The following is a 15348-nucleotide window of genomic DNA, read 5'->3' as shown; positions in this document are numbered from 1 at the left end:
ACGCATTAGCTTGAAAAAGCTTACTTCTTGCTCCAGAGGATCTGTCTGGGTGGTAGGTACATATGACGTTCCTTTCTCCAGTAGTTTGAGCTCATATGTGCTCAGATGTTGGTCGCTGATGTTAATAACTAGATGTTCTGTAGTTAATTCTTCTTTGGTTTTTTCTCCATTATCTTGGTTATCGCTGAGGTGCTCCGGGTTGTCGGCGGGTCCCGTTCTTTCTCCTTTTCCTTTTCTTTTTCCTTTCCCTCTCCTGGGTCTCCTTTTTGAGCTTGGCCCTGGTCTAAAAAAGGGCTACTATCATGCGTTTGGCTGGTGGTGGCTTCCACAGTTGGGGTTTGTTCTTGTGGTGTCCTTGTAGGTTGGCATTTGCGAGGTCTTGCGGTGGATTCACTATCGGTCGAGGAAGTATCTGTATTAGAGTTGTAAGGGCGGTTTCTGCGTTTCTGTGCGTACACGTCGGCCCATGTATAGACCTCCCCCAGTTTGTGATCCAAGGTGTCCCGCTTGAACTTACGTATTTTACGTTCATTAATCTCCCTAGTGTGTCGGTCAATTTGAGTTTTGATGTCCTCAAGCGTAGTGTTCAACTCATCCTCAGTCATCATTTTTGATAGTTCCGTGGCTGTTTCTTGGATTTCAGCGGAGATTTCCTCCAAGATAGTGGATAGTTCTTGGATGATTAGAAGTATTAAATCTAATGAGCATTTGTCAAGTATCTCGTACCATCGTTCCTGGAATTTTTTAGAGTGTTTGCATAGAGATGGTTTCAGTGCAATTCTTAACCCACGGGGTATACGGTGGTTCCTGTGGTACTTGATGAGAGTACTCGCGTGTAGTTGTTGGTTTGTTTTCCTCTTGGATAGGTATAACAGTTGTTTTATATTTTGCTCTTTCGATCGACTTGTTGTTTCATGTGCTAGCTCCTCCCTGATTAGCGAGTAGATTTGATCCACATCCTTTTCCTCATATGCAAAGGTGGAGGCTCTGGCCTCTGTGCTCTTAGATATTTCCTCGTAATTTGACATAATTAGTTTCAATTGCCAATGATTTTTAGGGGTGCGTGCTATCTATCCAGTGGGCGCTAGGAGGAACAAATTGATAAAGTGTAGGAAGATGCACAGCTTGGTTGATTGATTGAATTTATTCTCTGTTTTGTTGTGGTTAATTCAATTTGGTGGTGCTTAATGAGGAGGCGTCGAGAACCCACGACGTCTAAATAACTAATTGATGCGTGAGACCAGAAGGATTCCGGTGTCATCCCTTATCAGCACACACTTATGTCGTGTCTCCTTAGTTGAAGAAAACTCTTTCAAACCATATTCATTGTGTTCATCAAAAAAAAGGTTACCCAATAAAACTTAGAGTCAATGCCACCTGTGACTCCAGCAACTTAATATACGGGATCAAATGCCCGTGCGGAAAAACTTATGTTGGGAAAACAGAGACGCATCAAGGTGCGCCTGAATGAACATAAATCTAACATCAGATTGAAGAACTCGAAGTCAGCCCTTTCGGCTCATTTCACAGAACTACAACATAATGTTTCCCAAGTCAAGTTCATTGTTCTAGAGACTGTTCCCAAATATGAAGGGGTTAACAATAACAAATTATTGTTAAGACGTGAGAATTACTGGATCCATAAGTTGTCAACCCAGAAACCCACAGGTTTAAACGAAAGAATAGAATTTTCTTGTTACCTATGATGAATTGCTCTGTAAATCGATCTTACTGTTAATGTGCATGTTCCCAACACTCTTGACACTAAACAATCCAACTTGCCATCCGATGTTATCATCCTGATAGCGTCAATTATTAAACAGCACAACATCCCCCCCAAAGGCAGTTCGATCCTGTGGATCACACGTTTGTCACCCACGTTTAGTTCATTTCATTTTAAACTGTGCATTTTCATTTTTCTTTTCGACTTTTTTCACCCCTTTAATATGAAAGGTGATATATATATACCCCTTTTTAACACATTCACCTTTTTGCAACTCAAGATCGCGCACGATCACAACACGGAAGTCTTTTTTCGGTTCTTTTACCATGTGACCGGTCACATGACCGCGGGAACTTTTTTTGATCTTAAAGAACGCCGGAAGCGGTTTTGCTTCACCGGCGTAATCAAGATACGAGCACCGGACAAGACGCGAGTCACATAACCTCCAGGTTAGTCCCCACGATCACCTTCGAACTAATCACAGCGTACTGCTACTTGCGGGCGCTCACGAAACCGAATGCATTCCGCTGACGATTTTTTTACCTCCTTTTAGATTATCCCATCAACGTTTCACTACAGGCATGTAAGTGAACGCCAGACTCAGCCTTTTGAGCTTTACTTTGATCACAATCCCTGACCCACTTCCCCACATCATTATTTACACTAAACTGCATGACACGCATGTGATAAATACATTGTAATCCTGGGAGCACCATTAATACGATATTGTTTACCATGTTAACGATGTACAAAACATGCAAAATCGTTGATTCTAATGTTAGTTTATATCATTATTCCCTAGTGTCAATTCCCTGATGAAGGGCATGCCACCTCAATGCCCGAAATGCATTGGATATGCTTTTGATATTGCCTGATTTATGAATGATGATAATCATGAAGAGATGTGATAAGAAACAATAGAAACTAAAATGATAATCATGAAATAAATGATGAACACAATGAATATGGTTTGAAAGAGTTTTCTTCAACTAAGGAGACACGACATAAGTGTGTGCTGATAAGGGATGACACCGGAATCCTTCTGGTCTCACGCATCAATTAGTTATTTAGACGTTGTGGGTTCTCGACGCCTCCTCATTAAGCACCACCAAATTGAATTAACCACAACAAAACAGAGAATAAATTCAATCAATCAACCAAGCTGTGCATCTTCCTACACTTTATCAATTTGTTCCTCCTAGCGCCCACTGGATAGATAGCACGCACCCCTAAAAATCATTGGCAACTGAAACTAATTATGTCAAATTACGAGGAAATATCTAAGAGCACAGAGGCCAGAGCCTCCACCTTTGCATATGAGGAAAAGGATGTGGATCAAATCTACTCGCTAATCAGGGAGGAGCTAGCACATGAAACAACAAGTCGATCGAAAGAGCAAAATATAAAACAACTGTTATACCTATCCAAGAGGAAAACAAACCAACAACTACACGCGAGTACTCTCATCAAGTACCACAGGAACCACCGTATACCCCGTGGGTTAAGAATTGCACTGAAACCATCTCTATGCAAACACTCTAAAAAATTCCAGGAACGATGGTACGAGATACTTGACAAATGCTCATTAGATTTAATACTTCTAATCATCCAAGAACTATCCACTATCTTGGAGGAAATCTCCGCTGAAATCCAAGAAACAGCCACGGAACTATCAAAAATGATGACTGAGGATGAGTTGAACACTACGCTTGAGGACATCAAAACTCAAATTGACCGACACACTAGGGAGATTAATGAACGTAAAATACGTAAGTTCAAGCGGGACACCTTGGATTACAAACTGGGGGAGGTCTATACATGGGCCGACGTGTACGCACAGAAACGCAGAAACCGCCCTTACAACTCTAATACAGATACTTCCTCGACCGATAGTGAATCCACCGCAAGACCTCGCAAAAGCCAACCTACAAGGACACCACAAGAACAAACCCCAACTGTGGAAGCCACCACCAGCCAAACGCATGATAGTAGCCCTTTTTAGACCAGGGCCAAGCTCAAAAAGGAGACCCAGGAGAGGGAAAGGAAAAAGAAAAGGAAAAGGAGAAAGAACGGGACCCGCCGACAACCCGGAGCACCTCAGCGATAACCAAGATAATGGAGAAAAAACCAAAGAAGAATTAACTACAGAACATCTAGTTATTAACATCAGCGACCAACATCTGAGCACATATGAGCTCAAACTACTGGAGAAAGGAACGTCATTTGTACCTACCACCCAGACAGATCCTCTGGAGCAAGAAGTAAGCTTTTTCAAGCTAATGCGTAAGCTCAGACTCAAGCATTTTTTTGACAACACCTTACCTGAACGTCCAGCACAAGACAAAGACCAACTATTGGGACTACGTCCACAAAGTTCATTTCAAGCACCCATAAGTCACAAGACTTTGGACCTGTTCGAAAACCTCGTAAAACAAGATCTGAATAAACTCAAAAACACCAAACCCAAACACAAAAACATCACACAGAAAGACTTGGATACAATCAGAAGAATAGCGACCAATGATCAAATAATCTTCACCAAAGCCGACAAGGGAGGAGCAATCGTCATTATGAACATTTCAATGTATAACGACAAAGTAACTGAACATGTCATGGACAGATTAACATACCACAAGTTCGATTCAAACCCCACTATGGAATACGCCAAAACGTTAAAAAACATCATTGACCAGGCACACAAACAGGGAACTATCACGGAAAAGACCAAGAACTTTCTCACAACTAGCAACCCTAAGAGTCCCACATTAAGAATGGTGCCCAAAATTCATAAAAACCTCAGGAACCCTCCTATGAGACCAATTGTCTCCACCAGAGGCAGCATACATCAACCAATAGGACAACTCATTGACAAGTATCTCCAACCTTGGGTACAATCTACCCTAACATACATAAAGGACACGTCGCATTTCTTGCTTAAACTACGACAAATCCAACTCAACCCCAACGACAAAATACTGCTATGTACTGCTGATGTTAGCAGTTTATACACAAACATACCACACAATATGGGTATTGAAGCAATTGAATCAGCCATTCTCAACACAAATATAGACCATGACTTTCAACTGTTCTTGATGGAGCTTATGCAATTTACCTTGTACCACAGCTACTTCAGAATAAATGACAAATGGTACCAACAGCTCACCGGGATGGCAATGGGCAATTCAGCCGCGCCTGTATACGCTAATACTTTCATGCACTGGTATGAGACCCAGCACATTCTAAATGATACGAACTGGACAAATCATTTGAAAATGATAACAAGATACATTGATGACTTCTTCATCATATGGACAGACTCCGAGGAGAAATTAAGATCACAACTAAACAAATTCAACTCCATTGACCAAAGGATTCAACTAACTTGGGAGATCTCCAGCACAGCAGTTAACTTTTTGGATGTTAAAGTCACCATAACACAAAATGGATTCATCACCAACCTCTACGTTAAACCTACAGACAGGAATAACATGCTATTGCACTCTAGCTTTCACGAACCAAACCTGATCAGAAATTTACCGTACTCACAAATGGCAAGGGTCAAAAGAATTGTGTCAGATCAGACCACTCTCAACTTAAGACTAGAAGAGATGTCAAACAAATTCTTACAAAGAGGTTATCCCAAGAACCTAGTGGAAGAAACCAAAATGAGAATCGAGAACTTGGACAGAACTAAACTCATGACAACAACTGTGAAATCTGAACAAAACCAAACAGTAGTGGTTTCCAAATATTCAACCAACAGCAGAAAATTTAAACAAATAATAATGAAACATTGGACTATCCTTAACCTTGAACCAGATTTCAATAGAGCCTTCAGCCAACCTCCGTTATTTGCCTACACCAGAGCCAAGAATCTAGGTGAAATCCTACAAAGTAAGTCCAATGATCCCATCACATATCTTGGAACAAGACCCTGCTTAAATTGCGGCAATTGCAATAGCATTATCAGAGGACACATTTTCAACCATCCAACAAAGGGTTACCCAATAAAACTTAGAGTCAATGCCACCTGTGACTCCAGCAACTTAATATACGGGATCAAATGCCCGTGCGGAAAAACTTATGTTGGGAAAACTGAGAGACGCATCAAGGTGCGCCTGAATGAACATAAATCTAACATCAGATTGAAGAACTCGAAGTCAGCCCTTTCGGCTCATTTCACAGAACTACAACATAATGTTTCCCAAGTCAAGTTCATTGTTCTAGAGACTGTTCCCAAATATGAAGGGGTTAACAATAACAAATTATTGTTAAGACGTGAGAATTACTGGATCCATAAGTTGTCAACCCAGAAACCCACAGGTTTAAACAAAAGAATAGAATTTTCTTGTTACCTATGATGAATTGCTCTGTAAATCGATCTTACTGTTAATGTGCATGTTCCCAACACTCTTGACACTAAACAATCCAACTTGCCATCCGATGTTATCATCCTGATAGCGTCAATTATTAAACAGCACAACATCCCCCCCAAAGGCAGTTCGATCCTGTGGATCACACGTTTTTGTCACCCACGTTTAGTTCATTTCATTTTAAACTGTGCATTTTCATTTTTCTTTTCGACTTTTTTCACCCCTTTAATATGAAAGGTTATATATATACCCCTTTTTAACACATTCACCTTTTTGCAACTCAAGATCGCGCACGATCACAACACGGAAGTCTTTTTTCGGTTCTTTTACCATGTGACCGGTCACATGACCGCGGGAACTTTTTTTGATCTTAAAGAACGCCGGAAGCGGTTTTGCTTCACCGGCGTAATCAAGATACGAGCACCGGACAAGACGCGAGTCACATAACCTCCAGGTTAGTCCCCACGATCACCTTGGAACTAATCACAGCGTACTGCTACTTGCGGGCGCTCACGAAACCGAATGCATTCCGCTGACGATTTTTTTACCTCTTTTTAGATTATCCCATCAACGTTTCACTACAGGCATGTAAGTGAACGCCAGACTCAGCCTTTTGAGCTTTACTTTGATCACAATCCCTGACCCACTTCCCCACATCATTATTTACACTAAACTGCATGACACGCATGTGATAAATACATTGTAATCCTGGGAGCACCATTAATACGATATTGTTTACCATGTTAACGATGTACAAAACATGCAAAATCGTTGATTCTAATGTTAGTTTATATCATTATTCCCTAGTGTCAATTCCCTGATGAAGGGCATGCCACCTCAATGCCCGAAATGCATTGGATATGCTTTTGATATTGCCTGATTTATGAATGATGATAATCATGAAGAGATGTGATAAGAAACAATAGAAACTAAAATGATAATCATGAAATAAATGATGAACACAATGAATATGGTTTGAAAGAGTTTTCTTCAACTAAGGAGACACGACATAAGTGTGTGCTGATAAGGGATGACACCGGAATCCTTCTGGTCTCACGCATCAATTAATCCCCTAGCAACGCCAGTGTTGGCGTTGGATTCTCCGCAGCTGGACGGCTCCTGCAGTGGGTGCCTGTGTCTTGGAATAAACCCACTTCAAAACCTGCAAATCTACTGCCTCCTCATTTAACAATTTGCCCTTGAAAAATGTCACTGGGACCTTCTTTTTTAAAAAAGGAACCAAGTTTGTCCCAGACTTCTTGCGTGAACAACAGGAGGGAGAAAGGAATGAGCATATGACTGAGAAAGGATCTCGAGGCATTTATTGAATATACAAGTTGAGAGATAAAAAATGTGCTTTAGTTGCATGAATGTGTGTTTTGTGGGTGCTTGGGAGACTCCTATAAAAGGTGTGAGCTTCATTGGAACAGTCTGTCTACCATTTCTTTCCTGACTGATTAGTGCATAAGTGCTCCAACTTGAACTGTAGAATAAACCAGCAGGAAGAATAATTGACCCTAGAGGATAATGTAGATCATCTAGAAATAGGCACGTATAAATCTACCCCATGGTTCTTAGTTCATCAGTCATCAATAGTAAAAGCTAGTTGCTCCATCTGGGTCTAAGGGTGGGAGAGAAAATTGTGCAAGGTAGACTTGTGCGGTGGCAAAGTCAAATCTATACCACAACTCGTATCAGTCCTTAGAGTTGGAAATCTGAGGCTTTGTGCTAGTGATATGTCCATTGTAGCAGAAGTTAATCTAGTGTTCAGTTCAGTTCAAAACTTTTATTCGATTAACGTTTAGATAATCATAAAAAGTACATCATACAATTTAAATACAGTTACATAAAATCACATTATTGCATTACAAAATAATATATAAAAAGACTTTACATAAAATCTATATACAAGTTAATTCAGGTGAACATAGGTTCAGTAGACATTATCCACATTATACTGCGAGTCGTTAAACATGATTTTAGAAAAAGAGCTACGTTCTTTGCCACATATTGTGAATCTAACAGCTGGAGTGCCAAGAATGCTGGACGACAGGTCCTCAACCCCATTTGGCGCAAAAGTGGGATAATCCAACGCTTGCGCGCTTGGTCATAGTATCGACAAAACAAAGTAAGATGAATAGTCGACTGGGGAGAGACTTGGTCACACGGACATTTTGCTAGATAATGAGACCAGTTTGACACAGTGGGGAAAGTGACAAGACGAAAAAATAGATTAAAACGAAACCTAGTTAGTAAATATTTTTCGTAGTTGGATAGGTAAAAGGTAAGACAAGGCTGGATACCAGGGGAAACTTGGACCATCAGTACTTGCACATTTGTTTGCTTGACTACTTCACGAGAAAGGCGTAATTCCCTTAGGTGGTTAAGGCATTGGTTTTTCAAAGCACTTCTGCTTATATCAACCAACGAAGAAGGCTCGGTGAAGTATTGTGTAAGGTTCAGGTCCTCTAGGAAATTAAAGACGTACGTTAACCATGGAATTTTCTTCCAGCACACCATAGTTAAGCAGTCAGAGATCAGGGAGCGTGTTAGGTGGCATTGTGGTTTGTCCCAGATACGGTGCCATAGGAGAATTGGCTGACATTTGATGTTATCTGAAAGATAGTCAATGCCGAGCTCGATATGGCAGCCGTAAATTGGAGCACTCTGTGGAAGTGCCAGTAGGTATTTTAAGAAGCCGTTTTGGACTTTTTGCAATTCGTCTGTGGGTACATAGCCCCAGACGCCTGCGCCATAAGTTGCTATGCTGTGGCATTTGGCATGATAAATTTTAAGCAACTCAGATGGGGCAGGTTTGCCCAATTTCCTAGAAAAAGAGACAAGCGTCGAGGTCGCTCTCTGGTAGAGCAGCTTCCTGCTTGCCGTCTATCTTTTCCAAGATAATTGGTCGTCAATTAAAATACCTAAGTAAGGGTATTCCCTAGCTCGTTCTAATCTAGCTTGCTCAATATAAAGGGGTTTAGGATTCTTTACCTTTGGTCCTGTATACGTAACAAAGGTTTTGCTTTTGTTCACTTTTAGCCCCAAAGAGAGCATAAACTGGCAATATTTGTCCAGTTGTTTTTGCAGCTGAACTAATGTTCTGGCTAGAATGACGGAGTCGTCAGCATAGAGTAATGCAGGGATAGGGCGATGGTTAATAGTAGGTAATCTAGTGATCCGACATAACAGAATGTAAGAGAAGCAAAGACTAGATAGCTTACAGAATGAGTGGGTTCTTTAACTCATTGCATGAGAGCAATGACTTTAAGGTCAACCAGTAACCTACTGTAGAGCAGATATGAGCGATCATCTGGTCAGATTGAAATCCCTCAGTGTAAGAAAGCTTAAGGAGATCAAAGCTGTGGGACATGCATGACGGAAGAAGCCCTCCAAGTCTGTATATGCATTCAGTGAAAGATAGGGGAGCCCAATAGTGAGAGACTGGGAGTCGGAGGAGAAGTGTAGGTGTCAGTGTTTTAGGGAAGAGATGTCTGGAACTGTCATTAGGATGAACACCAAGCTCTTCTAAAAAAAAAAACACGATAGCAACCCACTACATTCTTTTTCTAAGCCTACCTAATCTAAAGATCTGCAGGTCGGGAGAGAGTGGACTGCGAGTGCAGTAGATGGATTGGAAAAAATGTCTAACTAGGTTTGAGTTGCAGTGAGAATGTCAAGTGAATTTTGAGATTAAATGGAAGGTATTCCATCTGTGCTTAGAGATGGAGCAGTTGTTAGTTAACCTCAGCCAAACACTGTCAGCATCTTACAATGGTAGCGTTCACCTGTACCTTGATGGTGGAAAGAGGAAGAGGGTGGGTGTCTATGCCAAATGTCCTAATGTGCTGCAGTGCATCAGCAGAGGGTTGCATTGCATTGTTGGCAACTATTAAGATCCTCTTTTGAGCATATAGTATGCCGCTAGTTCACAGACATGGCTGCTTGCTATGCTGGACACTTTGACTTTATTGAGTATGGACACAAATGGGTGAATTAAATGTAATGCATGGTGTCTTTCATTTATGCAGGGTGTGTCGGGGCGCAGTCCTTGGACAGGGGTGTCTCAGTTTCTGCAGACATCTCAGAAGATAATCCAGTTTGCTTCAGGAAAGGAGCCAGGACCAGCAGATACCATCATCTACGTGGCTGGAGCATTTGACCTTTTCCGTATCCTTTTGTGCAAGTCGTACTTCCTGGAAAGAAGCTGGTAGACTGTGTATAAGGCTTATTAGAGAGGAAAGGCTTGTGACTGTGTGCAAAGCCCACTGGCTGGTATAGATCAGTACTTTGCAAGGCCTACTGTAGAGGAATGTAGTGGAGGGGTAAGAGTGTAACTACTTTATATAAAGAAAATTCTTGCAAGGGAGAATCTTTTTTATGTGCAAGACTGTCTCTCAGTGTGATTGTGTCATCTCATCACCTGATCAAACTTCAGGCACTTTCAGTGCAACCACCGTCCAACAACTTTTTTCCAGATAATGGTGCTGAGAATTCAGCCAATATTCTTGCCAAAAATTGTTAATCCCTTCCACGTTAGGAAATCCATCACTATACCATGTTTCTTTGCTCCCCTTCACCCCTCGATAGAGGACTGATTTCATTGCCTGGACCCCAAAAGGGCTTTGTCTACATTGATTATATCAAGGACCATTAGGTGGACAATCACGTTTTTGTGGGAAGTTTTCTAGCGGAAAAGAAAGAGAATGCTGTGCAGGAGAAGACTCTATAGAAGTGGATAGTGCCCTGCATTAAAATCTGCTACGCACTTGGAAGGCCGGAGATCCAATCATTCCACCAGGGCTAAGGCTGCTACCAGTGCGTTGGCATGCAGAGTGACTGTTGGTGACTTCGCCCTAAGTTGGCAGGGTATGCCCAGACGTGGGTCCCTTGCTCTCTTCGCTACTGGATTCAAGATAGCCTGGCTGATGAGGGTTATGAACCCGAAACCGGTCCCATGATGCTTGTTTCCGGTGCAGAGAAGACATGGCTTTGCAGTTCGGGCTGGACTGTTCCCATGAGGCACAGGGTCAGACTGATTAGCATATGGCCATGTCTGAACTAGGGTGGCGGAGTCAGCTAAAGAATGATGATGGATTAAACCCAGATCAGTTGACTGGGCATGAGTGCTTGCAATGTACAACAATCTGTCAATCATCCCCTTTGGTTTTGCTAAGTTCGCCCTAAGTTGGCAGGGTATGCCCAGACGTGGGTCCCTTGCTCACTTTGCTACTGGATTGAAGATAGCCTGGTTGATGAGGGATATGAACCCGAAACCGGTCCCAGGATGCTTGTTTCCGGTCCAGGGAAGAGATGGCTTGGCAGTTCGGCCTGGACAGTTCCCATGAGGCACAGGGTCAGACTGATTTGCATATGGCCATGTCTCAACTGGGGTAGCAGAGTGAGCTAAAGAATGATGATGGATTAAACCCAGATCAGTTGACTGGGGGTGAGGGCTTGCAATGTACAACCCTGAGTCCATCATCCCCTTTGGTTTTGCCAATGTTGGTGACATCTGCCAGGCTGCAATGTGGGCATCAGTTCATACGTTCATGAAGCCCTACTGCCATGACAGCCAGGTTCAGCATAAAGGACATTTTGATCGCTTGGTTCTCCAAGACGTTTTGGTGTGGCTCGACCCAACAGACTACTCTAGAATCTATTCTAAAGTGAAGATTCTGCTCTTATAAATAGTCATTTTGGTAACTCTTTCTGGTGGATTCACTATCTAGCTGCAGATTCTTTGCTGCCCATTTACCTCCCTGTTCTGTGTATCAGCACACTGATACAAACAATCGTTAACACTCCATTTATAAGGGAGCAGAAATGGGAAAGACAAGAAACTGATGTCCTTGCGCAGGGTTGGCACTTGCATGCAGCTCCGGTTCATCGCTTCCAGGGTGGTGTGAAGTCCTCGTGGAACTGCACATTCCTTTTGAATCAGAAGACAGTCAACATGGTGGTACTGGAGATTATGCATCCCATGATTATGAACAGGACAATCTGTCTATGGACCTGTAGGATGACAGTGGACTGGACACCTCCCTGGACACTGGGTTGAACTTCCCCTACCCGCTGAGTCTTCCACTGAAGAATCGGCTTCTTTAGCTCTGGTGATCAGACAGGCTGCAGACACATTAACGGGCACATGGGCCAAAACTTGCTCTTGCCCACATTGAATAGACAAGTCGTCAGAAGCCATAGACCTCCTCCTCCTCGAGATCCTTCATTTTCTTATGCATTACCCAATGCCTGAAAGCTTGGTGGTCTGGGTATCCATGAGTCGACTGACCCCTAACACATTCCCTACTACGCCTTCTGATAGCCAAAACACATGAAGGTATTTAGGAGTAGAATGTTTTTCTCAGCAAGTCTTGCTCTCTGCTTAGTAAATGTGAGTTGTTTCCCGGGATGATACTCTCATTTGTTATTGGATATGATCAGTGTGATTTTGCTAGCATACCCTGATGAATTCCATGCCAATCTTGTGCAACTCATTCAAGATGGTCAGGACGCAGCAAAATAAGTCATCTGCTCTGGGCTGGACACCACTGACTTTCAGATCCTTCCACTGGAAGAACAAAGTCCAGGACATTCAGACTATGATCCTGATGTTTTAGCATCAAACGAACATGTCAGATTCGATCCACGTTTCGGGAGAGACTGTAAAAAAACCCTGCAGTGGTGGCTCCTTGACCTCAGTTGAACTAGCGGCAGACCCCCTCTCCCTAGTCAGAGTTGACGGTGGTGACCGATCTACACCACTGTTTTAGTTGGGGAGGTCATCTCAGTGAGGTGGAGCTCAGAGGACTCTAGTCTCTGGCAGGGACTTACATCTGGAAGTAGCTGAAACGACAGGGCATCTCTTGTCATGAACCACCTAGCAGGATCCTTGCATACTGGGTGAACAAACTCAGCCAGCGATGCCTAGTGGGTCACAAATGGCAGCCTGGTGGTGATGCAACACTTCTTCCATCAAAGGGGAGAACCCCAGCTTGATCTTATTGCCACAGCTGAGAAAGTGCAGTGTCAGCACTTCAGGGTGCTGCAGTTCCCAAGAAGGCTCTCTTCCAGAAAAACATTCAGCTTAATGTGGAGAACGTAGAGGACTTTTGCATGCCCCTTCTGCCGCTACCTGTCCTACCCCTTGTTCTGAAAAAGATCAAGGCCCAGGTCGTCAGTCATTCCGGATTGGGCCAGGTGAATGTAGTACCCAGAAATTCTGGGCATCTTCATCTGTCCTCCATTTCAGGACGATCTTCTGTCGCAGCTGCAGGGGAATGTACCGTACCTGGGCCTGCACAAAGTACACATATGAAGATTGAGCGGAAACAGTTGACGGATTTTTATCTCCCTCCCAAAGTAGTGGAAATAATTCTAGTGGGCAGAGGTTGTACAAAAACTGTTCATTCCAGACGCTAGGATGCATTTGTGGGCTAGTATACTTCCCACCATATAGACCCAATACAGGCAAAGTTGTCAGAAGTTTTGCTTTTTGTGCTGTCCTTAGCACAGCAAGCACTTGCCTTTGTTAATGTTGTTACTTGTCAGCCCTTTCGGCATTTTTTGCGTTTACCAGACCAGCTGCACTTATTTACATCACATGTTGTCATGGGTTTGTTTTCTTAAAGGTCTGGTCCAAACGCTTCTATCCAGAGCTTTTGTAAAGCCACAATGGGACCTTAATTTGGTTCTCACTTTTTTATGTGTACCCCTTCTGACTCTCCATAGAGTCTTCCTGAGTGTGATTACCACTCTCAGAACAGTCTTTAGAGTGTGATAACATCAGCTTGTCGTGTCAGCGAGCTACACAGTCTATCCGTTCATCTACCATACAACACCTGTTGTCTGGACAAAATGGTATTGTGCGATAGGGCAGCATTCCTGCCGAAGATTGACACCATTTTATGTAGAACAATCTATTTCTCGTCCTCATTCTTTTCTCTATCTCACCCCTTGAAAGCGGAGAGGCTCAATCGCTTGGACACCAAGAGAGGTTTGAGTTTATATAGTTAAAGAAAATTGTGTCAGGGCACATGGTGGCATATATACGTGGCACTGGTGTTGCTTCTGGGGCAGTACGAAATCTTTGCAGAGCTGCACGATGCAACCAGGTGGCGCAAGGTCCCTATGCTGAGAAAAATCTCTGTATCGCCTCTGGCACCTGAGGGTATTCACAAGGTGAGGAATCTGCAGTTAGATACAGCATCTGCCAGAAAGACCTTTACCAAAGGGAAGTAACTTGTTATTTTATTCGCAAAGTGTAGTCTGATTATTTAGTAACATTTTGTTAATTTTTCCCAATTCTTGTCCAAACTTATAATTTATATCAGGTAAGTTTTAAATAGCTTCCTGATCCAGATCAAAGATCTATTTTAAAGACTTGAGGATTATGCTGCTTAATATTCTTTATATGTAGGGGATACGTGATATAACTGTACTTAGAATACTTTATCTGCTATTCTTGTGTTTGAATGTCTTTTTTCTGCACTGTGCCAACAGACATACTACCATTACTTGAGAAATGTAATATACACTACAAGCCATTGCTAGCAATGTATAGCTAGCCCCTTTTAAACTGAAACGGTATGGGGTCAGGTAGGGCAAGACCTTCTGGGCTCAAGGAAACCCATGAACAGTCGAGTGTGCAAATTTCCCAAGTAAATGATATTCAGGGGACAATGGCTCTATAAGTCGGAGAGCCATGGCAGAGACTGAGCCTTCTTTTTGCACAATGCTTTGTGTTGATACATATATTTGCATAGTGCTCTGTGCGAAGTATGCTCCCAAGGACAGGCAGATGCAAGTGGATTCCTTAACGCAGACACAGACATTGGACATGTGGACTTCCTGGAGAAGGTTCATGGCTTGGCACTGAATCCATACATTATTGTAGGTCTCCATTTCGACCAAGAAGTCAATCGCTATAAAGGCAAGAACTATCCCATCATGAACGTACATGAACGAACTCTGAGCGTTCTGGCGTGCAGGGTGAGTGTTCTCAGGGGGAACGTGGTCTACGTACCTTAGATGGAACATCCTAGTGAGAAACTGGACTGTTCTGGCATGCATTGCTTTCTGTGTGTGCAAAGGGAGTGCTCACATACACATGATGGGTATTCAGGTTGTGAATTTCTAGTACTGTACACTGGGCTCTGATTCCGACTCTTGGATCTCATCAGTGATTGTAGTCTTGGATTTCGGTATCTTGTTCTGACTGTTGCAGTTGGGCTGCTGGGTCTCCTCCTG

At 42.7% G+C, this 15348-nt stretch overlaps 1 protein-coding gene across 1 annotated transcript in view; it reads left to right on the top strand.

The window, feature by feature from the left end:
• Positions 1-15348, top strand: part of PCYT2 (phosphate cytidylyltransferase 2, ethanolamine) — a 164639-nt gene that overhangs the window by 135479 nt on the left and 13812 nt on the right. Inside the window, exons 7-8 of the mRNA XM_086931174.1 lie at positions 10131-10269; positions 14930-15090. Coding sequence (XP_086787300.1) covers positions 10131-10269; positions 14930-15090 — 300 coding nt within the window. The remainder of the gene's footprint in view (positions 1-10130; positions 10270-14929; positions 15091-15348) is intronic.

Source organism: Lissotriton vulgaris, chromosome 7 (genome assembly GCF_964263255.1).
Source record: "Lissotriton vulgaris chromosome 7, aLisVul1.2, whole genome shotgun sequence".
NCBI lineage: Eukaryota > Metazoa > Chordata > Amphibia > Caudata > Salamandridae > Lissotriton > Lissotriton vulgaris.
Note: the sequence above shows the minus strand (reverse complement) of the source record. Positions and strands in the feature narration are given on the sequence as shown.